Raw genomic sequence first — 17,305 nt, forward strand, 5'->3', positions numbered from 1 at the left:
AGGACATAGTGTTAGAGACCGTGCACAGACAGTCTGTGGCATTCTGAAGGAATGGTGCTGTTCTGTCACGGGAAGAGGTGTATAACTGGATGTTGTCAACATAGAGATGGTTCTGAAAGCAAAATCTTCTGATAGTTTGTGCAATAGGGGCTGAGTAGATAAAGAGGAGGGGGCCGAGGACCCAGCCTTGGAGGACCCCAACAGCAAGGGGCTTTTGCGACTTTCTCCACAGCCGTTCAGCACACCTAGTGCAATATCGGATGAAAAGTGTTTGAGAAGTGAGCCATGGTTTGCATTGGATAACTTGAGTCACGGGGGGGGAGGCGCCACTTCATCCAGGGCATGTTTAAGAACAGTGTTGTATTAAGCGGCAGCCACGTTGGGGCAGGAGAGGCGATAGATAGGGGACAGAGAAAACGGTAGGGTCTCAGCGAAATTTTGGGTGTGAACAGCCTGAAGGTTCCTGTACGTATGGTGGATAGGAGGGTCTGGGGAGATGCTAGGGTGCTTGACAGAGAAAGAGAGGAGGTTATGGTCCAAGAGCGAGAGAGGGGGATTAGTGACTTGAGAAGCAGAGCAAAGATAGAGGAAGACCAGATCAAGAGTATTGACATTTCTGTGAGTGGGAGCGGCTGTGAGAGATGAGGTTTTGGTGTTGATGTAATGTTCTGTATCCAAATAAAGTGTACGAATTTAATTAAAAAATTCAATTTTTGTTTCAATGGGTGCAGAGAATATTTTTGCAGAAGCTTTGTGGAACATACAAGTAGTATCAGACAAGCATGAGATGGGCAACACTGTTTCTTTTTGGACAGTAGCACGTCTTTCCATGAACACGATTCTTGTTCAGTATTTTTACAATAGTGGGCACATAAAGAGAGGTTTTTGAAGCTTGTAGAGTCTTCTGTAGCGTTGTTGCTGTTACTGTTGGGTTCTTTCTCATCTCTTTTAGAATTTCTCATTGTCTCTTGCAGTGATCTTAACAGGATGCCCATTGTTAGGGAGAATAGTAACAGTTCTGAATTTTCTCTATGTGCACATAATTGTGTAAAGATGCTTTTACATGAAACGATCATTGGGATTCCTGCGATCCAGCGAGAATCTGAAAGATCATTCAATATAAAAGCATGCAAAAGCTGAACGACGAACAAGAAGTCGTTCGCTCTTCATTCATCATTCAGTTTCTGGAAATTGCTGAGAATGAAGCAGAATCCAGGGAAATTATTTCAAAGGAAAACTTTAATCCACCCAGCACATGCAACGTTTCGACCACTTGAATAGCTCTGGTCTTTGTCAAGTTCGAACTTGACAAAGACTACAGCTATTCAAGTGGTCGAAGCGTTGCATGTGCTGGGTGGATTAAAGTTTTCCTTTGAAATAATTTCCCTGGATGCTGCTTCATTCTCATCAATTTCTGGACTACGTTTGTTCCGGGACTCTGGATCCAGAACCGGCTGTGGAAGCGCGCATATCTTGCCTTGTGGTTTCCTCCCTCCTATGGATAGAGGTACTGTGTGTGCTGTTGTCAATCCCATTGTCATCATTTAGTTTCTGCATGCAGAAAAATGAACGGCATATCATTCCGTCTAAACATGCAGTCGTTCACTTATGAACGACTGTCTGCTTACTGTGAATGAAGGAGGGTGGGGGTGGGGGGGCAATCCCCAGCCTGCTACATCTTCATTTAGTCAGTGATGCTCGTTCCTGTGTAAAAGCACAGAAATGAGTATCGCTGGGACGACCTGTCGGGCATCTGTTGCCCAACATATTGTCCCGTGTAAAATCATCCTAACCATGAAAGGATATACACCAGGCCTTTAGCAATGCTTTTGTATCCTTCCCCATTTTCATGTATCTCTATAACACAACGAGGCTAGGTTCACAAAAATAGTAATTCCTTACAATAGAATTGTCAATAACCAGGCTTTGTATGCCTTTATTTACTGGGTAAAGCACTTGTGAAACCCACATACCAGTTTCATCTCTCTTACTGAAAGACTTGTTTGCGAATTAGCTCTTGAAGAAGTCATTAACACAGTGATTATATAACATTTTCTTCCTGATTTGTGGATGTTTACTCAATTTGTTCAATAAAGATATGAACAGTACAGCTGTTTGTGTTATTAGTTCGATTATTTATATCAATCATTTTGACTTGGATAAGAATTAAACTATATTTTATTAGCGATAAGTAAAGAAGTAATTCCAAAGGGTTCACTTCCATTTTCTTTTAACTGTAGCAAGGAACATAGAACTGAGATATGTGTAAAATAACATACAATATATAAAATACATAAGATTTGTGATCAATTTCAAGAACTAAATAATGCTTGCTAAAGTAGTATGTTAGTTGGAAAAAAGAATTGTTCAGAAAAAGGGCACAGCCCCTTCCCATATTACTTAAGCCTGATTTACAAGCAATGATAATAGCTCAAAATTCACTCAAACTATGTCTTTTGAGTGATAATCATTGCATGCAAATGCTACCATCGTTTACTTTTCAGCTGAACGATGATTTTTAAATGAGCTTAAAATCCATCCTTCGGCTGGAGAGCTAATAGTAGGGACCGAACGTTGTGTTTCTCCAGGGGAGCGCTGACAACATTGTATTCAGCCGCAGTCCCATGGCAGAACAATAGCGCTGAATACAGAGAACAGATCACCTGCTGTTCTCTGCATACAGCTCAGGGAGGCTCATTTAGATGCAAATGAAGGTAATAAGCTACTAATGGGCATTAGTGCCCACTAGCAGCTTACGCAAAACGATCGCTCAAACTGTCAATCATCCTATCTTTTGAACAAATCTTGAGCGATTATCTTTGCGTGTAAAAGTGGCTTTATGTTGGTCAATCAAGCTACTCAGAAAACAGCTATTAAAATATTAAAGGTCCAGATCACATTGCAAATCAGGATGTTGATGACGTCGAAACAGATTGCCAAAAGTTCATGGAATCAGATCTGATCACCTTAAAGATATTCTTGACTTTTGGATCTTATGGATTTGAGTAAGAGTCATAACTTATTGTAGGGTTGAATGTTTTAGTGAACGGCCTGAGGTATGATTGAGAGAACACGGACATGGCATTTACATGAGCAGAAAAATTACATATTGTAACGTATAAATACGGCTTGAAGATGTATGAAAGACATAACTGACAACAGTGGCATTTTAAACCAATAATAGGCAAGAACTGAAGTAATCTTTCCATTCCTTCATGTTATCTGATTGACAGATACAGACAGGGAAAAATTTTGTAGCAAATGGTGGAAATCACAAAGGAAAAATGACTACAATGATGGTATATGGTAGTGTCAAATATGTTGTTCTGTCAACATGCAGAACTGAAATAAGCTACAAATTCTGAACACAATAAATGTATAAATAGATAAAACATGGAAACTATTTTTGTTGTAGCGTTTATAAATCGGAGTATAATGAATAGGAAAGGAATCAGTGTATGGGAAGTTGTAAACTGCCACCCGATCCAGTAGTTTTAGGCATGGTCACAACAGAACTAATTAATAAAGAAAACAGAAGCTGCTAGTGCATTGTTTGGAGCCAAACATCCGAGTATAAAAGTAGATTTAAAATGCGTGCGAGTGGAGGTTTAGAGCATTGCACGGCCTATATTTATGTAGCACTTATAAAAGCTTAGACATGAAATAACAAAATCTCATAACATAAAAATGTTCCAAACCTTCAGGGATGGGAAGAGTGTCTGTCAGATAGCTTCAACAACAGAATGAATACAAGGGAATGAGGAAGAAGACTTGTGAGAGATAATCGCATTAGACTAGTCTCCTTATTCTCAGAAGGTTTTTGGTTACACATGGATGAAACAGATGCATGAATTATTGCTACCAAGAGGCACTCATAGCTGTTTCTATCTTCATGAGGGTTACATGAAAATAGTCTGAGCAGTTAGATAAGGCTTAAAAGGTCAAGATGGCAAAGTTCACACAGTTTAACGAAAACTAAGTATAGATATTTATATTTATTTCCTGTTGCTTACATAACACCAACATATTCTGCAGTGCTGTACACAAATTATTGCCATGCACATGCATATCAGTTCTTGCCCAAAATGGGGATCTACCGTAATCTCCCTATCTGAGACACACACCCTTGGCCAATTTCAAGGAATATCGATGAACCCATCAGTATGCTTTTGGAGTGTTGGTTGGTTGGGGACAAGGTTATTCGGAATATACCCAAGCAAGCATGAGGAGAAAACACAAACTCCATTTAGGTGTTGCCCTTAGTTGCATTCAAACCCAGGACCCCAGTGCTTCGAGACAACCGCACTAACTCTTAAGCCACGGTTCTGCCTGCTTGATCTATATTCTCTAAGAAGCATGCCCCATAAACCCTTAAAGATTGTATTTTGTAATTAATGTTCCATTCTTTTACTAATTGTTTTCCCATTATGTCTATTACTACATGAATTCAAGCCATTTTATCATTGCCTCCTACTTGTGAAGTAGGCTTCTTGTCATCTTACTGCCTACTTATGAACCACACCAAAGTTATTCTTATTTTTATAATTGCTCATAAAAACGGGTTTGTTTCCAGCATTGTTCTTCCCATATTACTATTGTGCCATACAGATCAGAACTTGGCAAACGATGTGGCAAATTAAATAGAGCAATGTGTTACGAATTGCTAAAAGGTATTTTGAGTAAGCATCTTAAAAGAATTTGACAAAACTGCCCAAATGTCTAGAAGTAATAAAAGACAAACAATATATGGCCCCTTTAGAACGGTAGTTACAAGTACCAAATCTCTAATGGGTAGCAAACCTCCGGTTTGTAAAGTGCCACAGAATATGTTAGTACTATATAATAAAAGATTATTACTTATAATGGTGCATCATTTCTGTTATGTTCCTCTTTTTACAAGAAAGATTATGCTATTGAAAAAGCTATGAAAACCTGCGGAAAGGAACCATAACAGGAATGCAAGCAGAGCTTTAGGCGTACAGTATAACAAGGGACTAATAATTCTGTTATTAGCAACCAATTTAGGATGATAATTGGGACTCACAAAATCGGGCACAAGAAAAACTGCAGCGCTGTTTATATTCATGATGGTTTAAAGTTGACAGAAGAGTTCATTTTAGCCAAGTTTCCAAGGTGCGCTCTTTAGATGGAGTTCATTACAGCTGGGCTTTGTGTGTGGCTTATGCTGGAACCCACTTCTTGTCACTGTTGTATAGAAAGGATTGTTTCCCTGGGACTTCAGGATGATAAGCACCTGTGGTTGACAGAAGAGAAAAGAACATAGATGACGGGCTCACCTGCTCATGGTCAGTGCTAGTAGGATGGCATATTCAGACAAGTAAATTTATTAGACCTTTTGCTTTTATTACTACAGATAATGTTCCTGTCCTATTGTTCAACTAAGGCCTCATGTCCACAGGGGGATCAGATTCTGCATGCGGATTTCCGCAACAGGAGACCTGCTGAAACCATTTGCAGGAGATCAGGGATGTAATGGTTTTTCTGCGAGGATGCACTGTGGATCATCCGCACTGAAAAGAATCTGCAACCCCACCTCCCAGCCTTTTCCCTACCTCCCTAATTGATTTTAACCTTCAAATCCACAGTGCATTCACAATTGTATTCATGGATGTACTGCGGCTTGTCCCCACCCATTGACTTCTATTGATCTCGTCCATACGGAATCCGCACTGAAATGGAGCATGCTGCGATTTTTTTTCCGCACCAAATGAATAGTGTATTATATGCAGCCAATACAAGGGTATATGGCTCAGACTGCGTACATATGCAGAGAAATAGAGCATGCTGCCATTCATTTCCCGTGTATGTATACGTAGTGTCACACGCCAGTGTGCATGGAGCAATGACAGTCCATGCATCTGGTCCACCTATGGAAGGCTAATGCATGCAACTAGTTTTCCAGTCTCCAAACAATCCTGACAGGTTTAAGGCAATTAAGGGATACTCTTTAGGCACCTGAGTAATTGATACTATACTATCTGAAGGTGCAAGTGTGTCTCTGTCTCATCTACTACTATTGGTTGATCTATGACTGAACTACCACACCTCTCCAATACTGACCTGGCTTGTTATCGGACTATGCTTTCCTTTGTCTACTACCTGCCCTGACCGCTTGAATTGATCTACATTGTGAAAGTAGTATGCTCTGTTCTGTCTACATCCCAGTACAGCATTACAGAAAAGCCTGAACAAGTGTGTCAGTTGTCCTTTAACTGAGACTATTTCTGGGGTAATGGCTTGAGGGTCGCTGGAGGGAAAACCAAATACTGACTGGTGGGGGGAAAACTGGGGAACCCTGGGGGATGCTCCTGGATCTGGCCCCAAAGTCAAATCAGTTTAAGGCACAGCAGATCCAAAGTTGCTGCTGTGACAACCCAAAAAGGGAGAACATTTTAGAGGGCTGCTGGTGTCCCTAGAAGTGGGGATCCTGTTAACATCACCCCAAGAGCACAATGGGCAATTCTGAAAGAGGTGAGAAACAGCCTAAGGGTAACAGCAAAAAAACAACAGGAGACTCTACAAACTGCAAAAAACTTCTGTTTATGTTTTTCCTGTTAATGTGTCCACTATTAGGGCTTATTCACAAACATATGTGCTGTCCATATATTTCAAAGACAGTTAACATTATAACCTATGAGGCTGGGCTCACAGGGATGGACTGGATTCTGCATGCAGGAAGTGAATTCTGGCTGTGAGCCCAGCTGGCGACCCTGCGTACCTCATTTTCTTGTATTACGGATGACAGTGGCAGCTCGCCATCGGTCATGTGCAGTACAGTTCTTTTTTTTTAAAAGGTTGGTATTTCCCGCACCATCGCTTAGCAATCACTTCAACAGAGGCCATCTGCGTAGCGTCCGTAGCAAAATAGAGCATGCTGCAATTTTTACTACGCTTGGGGAATACGCAATTGGAATCAGCCCGTCTGAGCCTAGCCTGAGGCTCATATGAGCGATTTTTCTCATGTATGGTTGATCAAGAAAAAAAAAACGTGAAAAGAAAAATTCAAGAAAAAAAATCATTTCATGTCCTGTTCTCGGCCATATCACAATTCTAAACAAAAACAATCAGGCTACATTTTATTAGTAAGCAGTAGAGCCAAGCTTATGGAGACAAACACGATGAACAGACGAGCAGCGAGCATTTTAACTCTTTGCAATCCAATTATCGATTCAGGGTTTCCTAGGGGGGCTTTCTCTTTCTGCCATTATAAAATGGCGCCATCTGCTGGCTAGAGCCAGTACTGTGGTATGGGACATCCTGGAGAGGCCATGGACAACAGAGCGGCCAGTAATATACAGTAAGAATCGCCTGCCGGTCATCTTCTGACATCAGAGCTGTACAGCCTTAAATCAGAATGTCTTCAGACATCAGACAGTGGATTGGAAAGGGTTAATGTTTGTTGAAACCGAATGATCAGCGATAGAGTAAGTGTTTGCGCATTTGCTGGCTGATTTTTAATACTTTTAAATGGCCTGTTCGTCGGATGAACGTTCGGAGGTATGTTCGGGCCCAATAATCGAGCCATATAAAAGCACCTTAAAAGTATCTCTTTAATTGTGAAATTCTAGCAATCACAAACTTGTAGAAGGGGAAATGAATGTTGCTGGAATGTTCTGTTCATAACCTTACAAAGTGTAGAATATGTTGCAGATATAATAAAATTAAAATACTGTAAATCATAGAGAATGAAAATCTAGATTGTCTTATATATTACATATAAAGGGTTTCACCTACATTTGTTGTTTATCATGCTCTGTTGTAGAACATGCGACTAGAAAAAGGGTCCTGTCCAGCAGATTTTGGTCGTTACTCAATACAGACTGGGAGCAGCTACAAGCTCATGTCATGTAAGTACCTGGTTAGGTGGGGAAGCCATTACCTTTCTGCTTTATTGCAGCACACTAGAAGGGAAGGGGAAGTAATTATTTATTCATTTTTTCTAAAGGAGCTTCTTTATGGGCAGATCGGGGAATAAGACTGCGCTCAGATTGTGATGTTTCTTCACTCCCACCCTCTCTTCTGTTGTCCTGACTGCTAGTTGTGGAGAGCAGGCTTTACCAAGTTCCAGCAGAAACTACATTCATTCTTTTGGCAAGATGAGATAAGCAGCAAGTAGGATTAACCCCTCTTTACGCAGCAGCAGGGAACAAACCGGAGAAGAGCAGATGAAACTGGAATGCTGCTGAGGGAGATCTGGTGGGCTCCCTCTTAGGGCTAATGCCCACAGCCAGATTTCTGCCGCATTTCACGCAGCGGAAATCCGCAGCGTTATGCCACAGGTATTATGTTCTGCCTATAGTAGGCGATCCCAGAGCACAATAAGTGACAGGCACGGGGTGGCAACTGGGAGGATAGAGTCTGGGGATAAAGGGACTTGTGGCAAACGATCTGGCACAACTAGATCGCGGTAACTATGATTAAAGCAGTGGGCCCCCTCGAGGATAGGATCTCCCACCAAACGCCGGCCCGGTGAGCAAAATATACTACCAGGGAAATTCTATTGTGACCACTAGGGAATGCAATAGCCATTCACTCTTGTGTATGAAAATTAAAAGAAAAAAGTGTACTTACAAGGGGTGGACAAAAAGATGGAAGCACCATACGAAATGCATAGGATTTTATTCATTAAGCACCCAGCTGTCCTTCTGACCCCTGCTTGGCTGAAAGCTTTCTAGCCAAATATGTGTTTACTTCACCTCTTGCCCTGCTCTGGTTGTTTTGAGAGCCAGCTAGTAACAACGGCTGTGAGTCTCAAACCACTGCCCAATGAAACCTTGTTGCTCAGGCAGATGTTCACTTCTGCCCGGCAGCATCATATTACCTTCACTTAAAATGGATCTCTACATGTCTTATTGAAATATGGTTTATAGTCCCAACTTAAGGCATGCGTTTTGTAGGAAAAGAAGTATATGGTGTTATAGGGTGAGACTCATGGTCTCCCTCCTCTCCCCTTTTCTTCTTTATACATCCATGCATTACTATTTGGTTTATGACACATACTTAACCTTTATTTTTAGCCAAATATAAACCACTTAAGTTTCATTGGTGGCCATTCTGCAATTCCCAAGTGTGAATATAGGGCCACATATATTTGAGGCCATGTTTAAAAATCAATTCAAAAAGTATGTTAAAACAACAACCCATTTAATCTATATCCATTCAGAAAATAAATTCATTTCAAATGTTAAATCGGTGTCAGAAGGATACAGTACCTTGGAACATTTAGGATATAGATGAAATGTGACCCATAGACTACAAATTTAAAGGGGTTTTCCAGGAAGCGCTCTCTGTCAGTACCGGAATATACCAGGGTATGAGCGAAAGCCGCTGCTCTAACCCAGTGTAGTGGCAGCATTCGCAATTGCAGGCTGGGGTCTCACTGAAATCAATGAGAGCTGTGCTTGCAATTACAAGCACTGTCCACTATACAGGGGTCGGCGGTGTAGATTTCATTCTAACCCCAATGTACCCTGGCACTAACTGTAGATGCTGTCTGGAAAACCCCTTTAATTGTCCAGCTCAATACATGTGCTGCCTTGTCAACAATGCTTTTTCAGCTCCAAGACTGTCATACAAGATCAAAGAAAAATTATACATCTAGAATAAACACGTCTGTTTTGGATATAATTATTTGTAACAAACCACATGACACATCAAAATGTTATTTGAAATTATATGAAACAATACCATTTCCTGTTCTAGTATGTCGCATGGCTGACTTCCCAAAGAGTCAAAACTGGCTGTCGACCAGATGATTCAGTCTTAAAAGTGACTAGCAAAATAATCACCTCACATGAGAGCTGATAAATATAGGAGGCAGATACCAGTAATTTTAAAATAGCTACTTGGAAGATACAATGACTTAATACCCTTTACTAAAATAGAAAGCAATTCTCGAAAGGGATTTCTTTTTAACTAGCAAACCCTTCTCACATCGGGACATCTGTAAAAAGCAATGAGGGTACATCCACAGGGGCTGTATTATCCATTGGGATTTTCAGGCAAACATTTCTTGAGATTTCTGAGCAATTGTAATAAATAAGATACATTTTGGCACTGGCTGATCTCTGAAGGACTAACAGATGTTGAAATTCAACATCCCTGATCCTTCTTTCCCCCCCCAACATCTCCTCTCGGTAAAGTAAAGTTGAGACTCCCCTCTATCAGACAGTCGTCTGGCCCTGCTATTATCAGCAGGTTAAGACAACATAAATCTGATGTGTATGGGGGCCTTAAGTCTTTTTCATTCCTCCGCTTACACTGTATTGTGCCCAACTGTCCAATGCTAAACTGGCAGTATCAACAACATGTTGCTTGAGTGTAAAGAGGTTTCTGCCCTCTTGGGAAAAAAATACCCAAACTATACCACAGTTATACTGTAGACAGTACAACTGCAAGTAAAGGCCCATTTACACGCAAAGACAATCATTCAAATTAATGAAAGATTGAAAGTTTTAGCGATCTTTTTGCATAAAGTGTTAGTGGACACTAATGTCCACTAACATTTTATCAACTTCATTTGCATGTAAATGGTCCTCCAGGAGCTGTTTGCAGAGCCCAGCGTGTGACTAAGCACATGCCCTGCTGTGCAAACAGCTGCATTGTTCTCCTCAGGGCTGCTGGCAGAACGCAATGTAATCTCACGACTCCCGCGGAGAACACAGCATGCGGTCTATTGAGAGATACTTTATCTCTCTGCGGCTAAAGGATGGATTTTAAGTTCATCTTAAAATCATTGTTAAGACAAAAAGTGCACGATGCCTGTGTTTACATGTAACAAAGATCGCTCATTTTGGGTCGGTTGAACAGATTTTGAGCGATAATCATTGCATGTAAATGAGCCTTAAAGCTCTGAAAGGAATGAACTAGGGAAAAACATTTCATGACTTCCGTTCGTGTATGAAATGTTGTCATGTTCTCCTGTAAAATAAGTTTATTTGTACTTGTTAACACAGCAGGAAGCAGAGGCACTGAGCAATGGGTGTGCATGTTATTTTGCCAAAGGAGTTCCTCCTAATAACATGAATGGACAGAAAGGCATTCTAATTAATTCATTATGCAAACCTTGCAATTTGCCACACACTTAAGTGGGTCACAGTAACACCTTGTTTTGTCAGCTGTAAAATCCACATGGATCATCATAATATATGAGAGTCCTAGATTAAATTTATCTTGACTACTGTCTCATGTGGCCATGATGAATTGCCACTGTAAATGGCGCTCTCTACTCCTATGGAATAAATGTGTAAATTAATTGGTCAAATCAGTTTTAAAATCTCAAGGACAAAAATAGCAAGATGAATATTTTAAAATTAACCTTCAGCCAAAAAAAGAAAATTTAGAATAGGATCGCTGTAATGCAGCCCAATTCTAGTACCCAAGTTACTGCGGCAACACCGGAACCATCTGCAGTTACCAAAGATCGCCATGGAGCTCTATACCTGGTTGTTGCCTCCACATGCATGCTAAAATCTGGTTGCACTGCAACAGTTCTAATTTGGCCATAGAGCTTATTTACACAGGCGTGTTAGCACTGTGTATGGCGCAGTGAATAGAACCCATTGCTTTCAATGGGTTCGTTCACATGAGCGTATTTTAAAAGGCGCATTTTGTTAGCGCAAAACGATATGTAGCATGTTCTATTTTCATGCGCACAAAAAAATACAGTAAAATACGCACACACATGCGCAAAAACGTAACGCTCATCGTGCAACTACGCTTCCCCCCTGGGTGAAGCCGGTATAAGGATTGGAGATTGCTGCAACTATTTTTAACTGTATCCCAAAACCTAGCTTTTATGTTCTTTTAATAAGGCTTCTGTCACACATTTTAGTGGTGTTTTTCTATGGCTTGTAAAAAATGTAATGAATTGTTTGAAAAAAAAAAACTCCAACAAAAAAAGCCTGTTAAAAAAAGCATATATTTATCTTCAGGCATTTTTTCCCTTTAGAAAGACATGCCACACCTAGAGAATATTGCAATTTGTAAAAATGCTAAAGACCCAAAAAAATGCAGCCAAAGTGAGAAAAAACATCACACAAGATGTTTGTATTAGGTTTCATAACTTCCAACTTAGCCACGGTGGGTTTTCCTAAAAACACTACAGTGGGTATAAAAAGTCTACACACCACTGTTAAAATACCAAGTATTTATCATGTTCAAAAATCTGACAAAGATGAAGTATTTGGGATTTATTCGCACCTTCAATGTGACCCACTATCTGTACAATTCCATTGGAAAACAAAATGAAACAATTTAGGGTGGAAGAATTAAAAAAATAAATAAATAATGTCTCTCGTGACTCTCAATGAGTTGTCATTGTCCCTTGTACTAAGGCTAGGGATGAACGACTGTCGTATGTGATGGCCCCCCAAACCATCACACCAGCAGTGAGGGAAGTGTGCAGCTCCACAACAAAATAAGGATTGAGGGGCTCACCCCTAGGTCTTCAGAAATGAACATAGCCATCCTTAGTGCCCAAACTAAACCTGGATTTGTCACTGAAGACAACCCAGTTCCACTCCGTAGCAGTCCAGTTTCATCCTTTACAACACCACTGCAAATGGAGCCGATTAGTGGGTGGGTGTCAAAGGCAGTACATGTAATGGGTGCCATGAAACCAATTGTCCTTCATACAAGCACCTGGAAATGGCTCTGACAAACACGGGGAACTGTAATGATGGTACCACCTGTCTCTGGATGGCGGACAACAACAGTTGGGGCTGCTCATCCTTGTCGGAAGGTCAGATGATCCTCTCTACTAATGTTCTGTCGAGGGCGTCCTGAGCCCAGTCACCTTCCGTGCATGCCCTCATGCCTCCACTGGTCTTAACACCTCCTAACAGGCTGGTCAGAATGGCCCAGGTAGCGGCAATTAGTCAATATCACCATCCAGCTTCTTGCATTCTAATAAAGCTCCCCTCTTAAATTCTGTTAACTGGGCAAAATCTCTTTGATTGTGCTGTAGAGGCAACTAGTGGTCAACAAGCTCTACACAAGCGGAAAAAGAGGTTCACTAAACACAAGTAGCCTCTGACAGCCTTTTTATAGGCCAAGGGTGGAACCACTTTTAGGGTCTTAGGTGGCAAAACCATTTATCTAATCACGCCACCACTCTAATCATTTGTATATCTGCCTGAGATGTAACTGCATGCCGAGTTTGGCAGCAAACTGACAACTCCTTCTAGGGGTCTGATTTTTTTTTCTTACAAAGAGTGTACACTGGCATCAAAAATCAGTACCATTATCTCTAAAATACACCCAATATAATGTTTATTACTGCTACTGAGCCCTGCTGCCAGCGTTCAGGTGATGTGGAAGTGGCTTCAAATGACAGGTGCATCCCATGAACGCCAGCAGAGGGGCTCAGTAGCAGTTGCTGGTGCACGCTGCTGTACTCAGAGCAGTATTGGAAGGTAAGAAGCAGAGATGTAACTGAATACCGAGTTTTGCAGCAAAACGACAACTCCTTCTAGGGGCTCCTTCTAGCGTACAATGGCATCAACAATCAGCAAAATTATTTCTAAAATATCCCAATATAATGTTTCTTACCCATTATGCTGGAAATATTTGTCACCCTTAGGCCACCTGCAAATCAACCAAAATATGGATCTATGTGCTATATATCCAGTATGTGGTACCTATGGCATGATATGTGCCTACAATATACACCATGTGCCTTGTATACAAATTCATGTGAAATCTGTAAGAGAAAATCATGGATGTTTTCTCATGGGGACACAAGATAGCAGCACACGGAGTCCTTTTAGGTCCATAATACAGACTTGTAGGGACTCTGTGTGCTGAAGTACAGAGTTGATGTGCACACTATTGTCATGTGAATTAACGGGAATCTGTCAGCTGCTTTTAGCCCTATTAGGCTGCGCTCACACAGGTCAGATTTCCAGCGGAACATCCGCAGCCGGCATTCAGCTGCATATCCGCCATGGAAAGCCTGCCTCCGAACTCGCACCATTTGGTGCAGGTTTTATCGAAAATTTCTGTGCGGAATTCAGCCCCCCACTGAGGGGAGGTGAAATCTGCCGTGGAGACGGCGATAAAGTTGACATGCTGTGGGTTTGATTTCCGCAACGCAAATCAATTTCCGCACAGGTTTTGTGCAGATTATTTCCACAGCTTGTGGACAAGATTTTCAAAATCTCATCCCCTTTGAAGCTACTGTAAATACTGTAGAATTTCCGTGCGGAGTGCAATTTCGTGTAAAATCCGCTGTTTGTGAACTCGACCTTAGCTAAGCTTATGGGCTCAAACTAGCTGACCCACTGAATTCGAAGATGTAAGTTTTTACTTTCCCACTTATTCCTTCGTTGTCAGCGCTGAATGCACTGAAGTATGTGCCAAGAAGCCCTCCCATTCTATACATAGAGTGAGAGGACTAATTAGCATGCAGCTCAATGCATTTAACAGTTTGAACAGGAGAAGGGCAGGGAAGTATAAAACTTCTATCCCTGTACTGAGTGGTCAGCTGCATTGAGCCCGTAAGCTTAGCTTATAGGCTTAAAGTAGCTGACAGAGTCCCTTTAAAACTTAGTGTGTAGGACTCCTGTAGAACTAACAGGTTGTCAAACCATGCTAGAAATTGAAGCTGTATATTAGGTTAGTGACTATTTAGACATTTCTTACTGACAGTTCACAAACAAAAACTCTTCACAAAGTAAATAACTGCATTCAAGACCTCACAAAAACATTTTGACTTAAAATGCCCTTGGGATTCAAGGCAGCAATTCTCCAGTACCTGGACATAAAAACAACAACAGTGACACCTGCAGGTAGTAAGGTGACACTCCTTAATATACAAATGAGGATGAAAAACAAAAGTTACTTAAAGGGGTTGTCCCGCGCCGAAACGGGTTTTTTTTTTTTCAATTACCCCCCCCCTTCGGCGCGAGACAAACCCGATGCAGGGATAAAAAAAACAAACGGGGTAGTACTTACCCGAATCCCCACGCTCCAGTGACTTCTTACTTACCTTGTGAAGATGGCCGCCGGGATCTTCACCCTCGGTGGACTGCAGGTCTTCTGTGCGGTCCATTGCAGATTCCAGCCTCCTGATTGGCTGGAATCGGCACACGTGACGGGGCGGAGCTACGAGGAGCCGCTCTCCGGCACGAGCGGCCCCATTCAGAAGGGAGAAGACCGGACTGCGCAAGCGCGTCTAATCGGGCGATTAGACGCTGAAGATTAGACGGCACCATGGAGACGAGGACGCCAGCAACGGAACAGGTAAGTGAATAACTTCTGTATGGCTCATAATTAATGCACAATGTACATTACAAAGTGCATTAATATGGCCATACAGAAGTGTATACCCCCACTTGCTTTCGCGGGACAACCCCTTTAACATTTAAAGAGTAACATGTAGAAACGTTAATGTCGTAAATTGTTTTGTAACAATATAAATTTCACATTTTTCTTGACTCTTGTAGAAAGGCAAACATTCAGTACTGAAATGGGTAAAGAATATTGCGTGCTCAAACAGCATTCCTTCGGAGATCAAGCATTTTGGAAGGCACTATCTTACACTGACATCTTCACGCATTCAGGCCTTTAGGCAATGACATGATCCACCATTGTAGAAAGTAAACTTAAAAGAACATTTGACATTAATAATGAAAACTGAATTAAAAATTAGTATGCTAATGATGAAGTTAGGTCTCCAACTGCCATCACTGCCCGAAGAGTGCCCGCCCACCTCATATTGTATTGAATTTATCAGGCTGCTTTACAATAAAACTCCCCAGTCCCCTTCTTGAGCAGTTATGCAGCAAGGACAGGCATCATACCAACTGATCAAAACCTTCGTTGAATTTTACAGTATATTCCATGGAGTACGAAACAGAAACAAAGTAGTGTCATTCGCTTGCTATAGGTTCGAGAAGAGGATTTTACTATTTTTTTTAACTGACCTGATATCTCCTTCTAATACTTTCTGATACCTTGTATGCCTGTTTTGTCTGGACTCAATTACACCTGTGATGATTGTGTGCCTCACCATCTGCTGTTGGTGACTACTGTCCAACTACAAACCTGTCTGCCAGGTTTGTAACATATCAGATTATGGCCTGTGGGTCGTCTCTGTTCTGGGATAAGGAGGGCGTGCTGCTAGTGGACTACCTTCAAAATGGTTCCACCATCAATGCCAGGTATTACATTGAACTTTTGGACCAATTGAAGGCAGCTCTGAAGGCCAAAAGGCGCAGCAAGCAGTCCTAAGGAATCTTGTTCCTGCAAGACAACGCCTCCGCTCACACTGCACAAGCGACCACGGCAAAACTGGTGGAGCTAGACTTCCAGCTGGTTGACAACCCACCTTATGCACCAGATCTAGCTCCCTCCGACTATGATCTGCTTCCAAACCTGAAGAAACACATCAAGGGTACCACATTTCACACCATTTCTGATGCCATTGCTGCTACGGATGACTGGTTTGAGGCACAAACGAAATCCTTCTTTTTGCAAGGCTTACAGAACTTGGAATACCGATGTAAGAAGTGTGTTGACATCAGTGGAGAGTATGTGGAATAAGTGTAAAGTTTCATCTCTTATCTCGTTTCTTTCTGGGTAAAGCCAAAGACTTATAAGCACCCCCTCGTACAGCCGCACAGTGTGTTTAGACACTTAATCATAACTATGGTACCAGAACCAGGTGCATAACATGCAGTACCTGAACAAAGCTCAGAACATAAACACAGCACCAGAACCAAGCTCACATGAGTCTAGCACCAGAACTAAGCTTAGTATATGAATCCAACAGCAGAATCAAGCTCAGTATAGATCTTAATTGCAAAGTCAGGTTAGCCCTGCTATATAACCTAGTACTGTGTAAAACTACAACTCCAATTATAGCCTTAAAAAGGGGTTATCCGAGTTATGAAAGGGCAGTCTAAGGCCTCATGTCCAATGGTAAAATGTGATTAAAAATCCGCAGCGTGATCCGCGCCCCATAGGGATGCATTGGACACCCGCAGATAGTTAAAGGGGTTGTCCCGCGCCGAAACGTTTTTGTTTTTTTTTCAACCCCCCCCCCCGGTCGGCGCGAGACAACCCCGATGCAGGGAGGTAAAGAAAGCTTACCGGAGCGCTTACCTTAATCCCCGCGCTCCGGTGACTTCAATACTTACCGCTGAAGATGGCCGCCGGGATCCTCTGTCTCCGTGGACCGCAGCTCTTCTGTGCGGTCCATTGCCGATTCCAGCCTCCTGATTGGCTGGAATCGGCACGTGACGGGGCGGAGCTACACGGAGCCTGCATTCTGCACGAGCGG

The 17,305-nt window shown here is 41.8% G+C and overlaps 1 protein-coding gene across 3 annotated transcripts in view; it reads right to left on the reverse strand.

Annotated features, from left to right (window-relative positions):
* Window positions 1-1,909: 1,909 nt before the first annotated feature.
* The window catches only part of STPG1 (sperm tail PG-rich repeat containing 1), a 98,425-nt gene continuing 83,029 nt past the window's right edge, over window positions 1,910-17,305 (reverse strand). For all 3 annotated transcript variants that reach the window (XM_066575091.1, XM_066575092.1, XM_066575093.1), the window contains one exon: window positions 1,910-5,254. In XM_066575091.1, the coding sequence (XP_066431188.1) occupies window positions 5,181-5,254 (74 nt within the window). In that variant the 3' untranslated portion in view covers window positions 1,910-5,180. The remainder of the gene's footprint in view (window positions 5,255-17,305) is intronic.

This window comes from Eleutherodactylus coqui, chromosome 1, assembly GCF_035609145.1.
Source record: "Eleutherodactylus coqui strain aEleCoq1 chromosome 1, aEleCoq1.hap1, whole genome shotgun sequence".
Taxonomy (NCBI): Eukaryota; Metazoa; Chordata; class Amphibia; order Anura; family Eleutherodactylidae; genus Eleutherodactylus; species Eleutherodactylus coqui.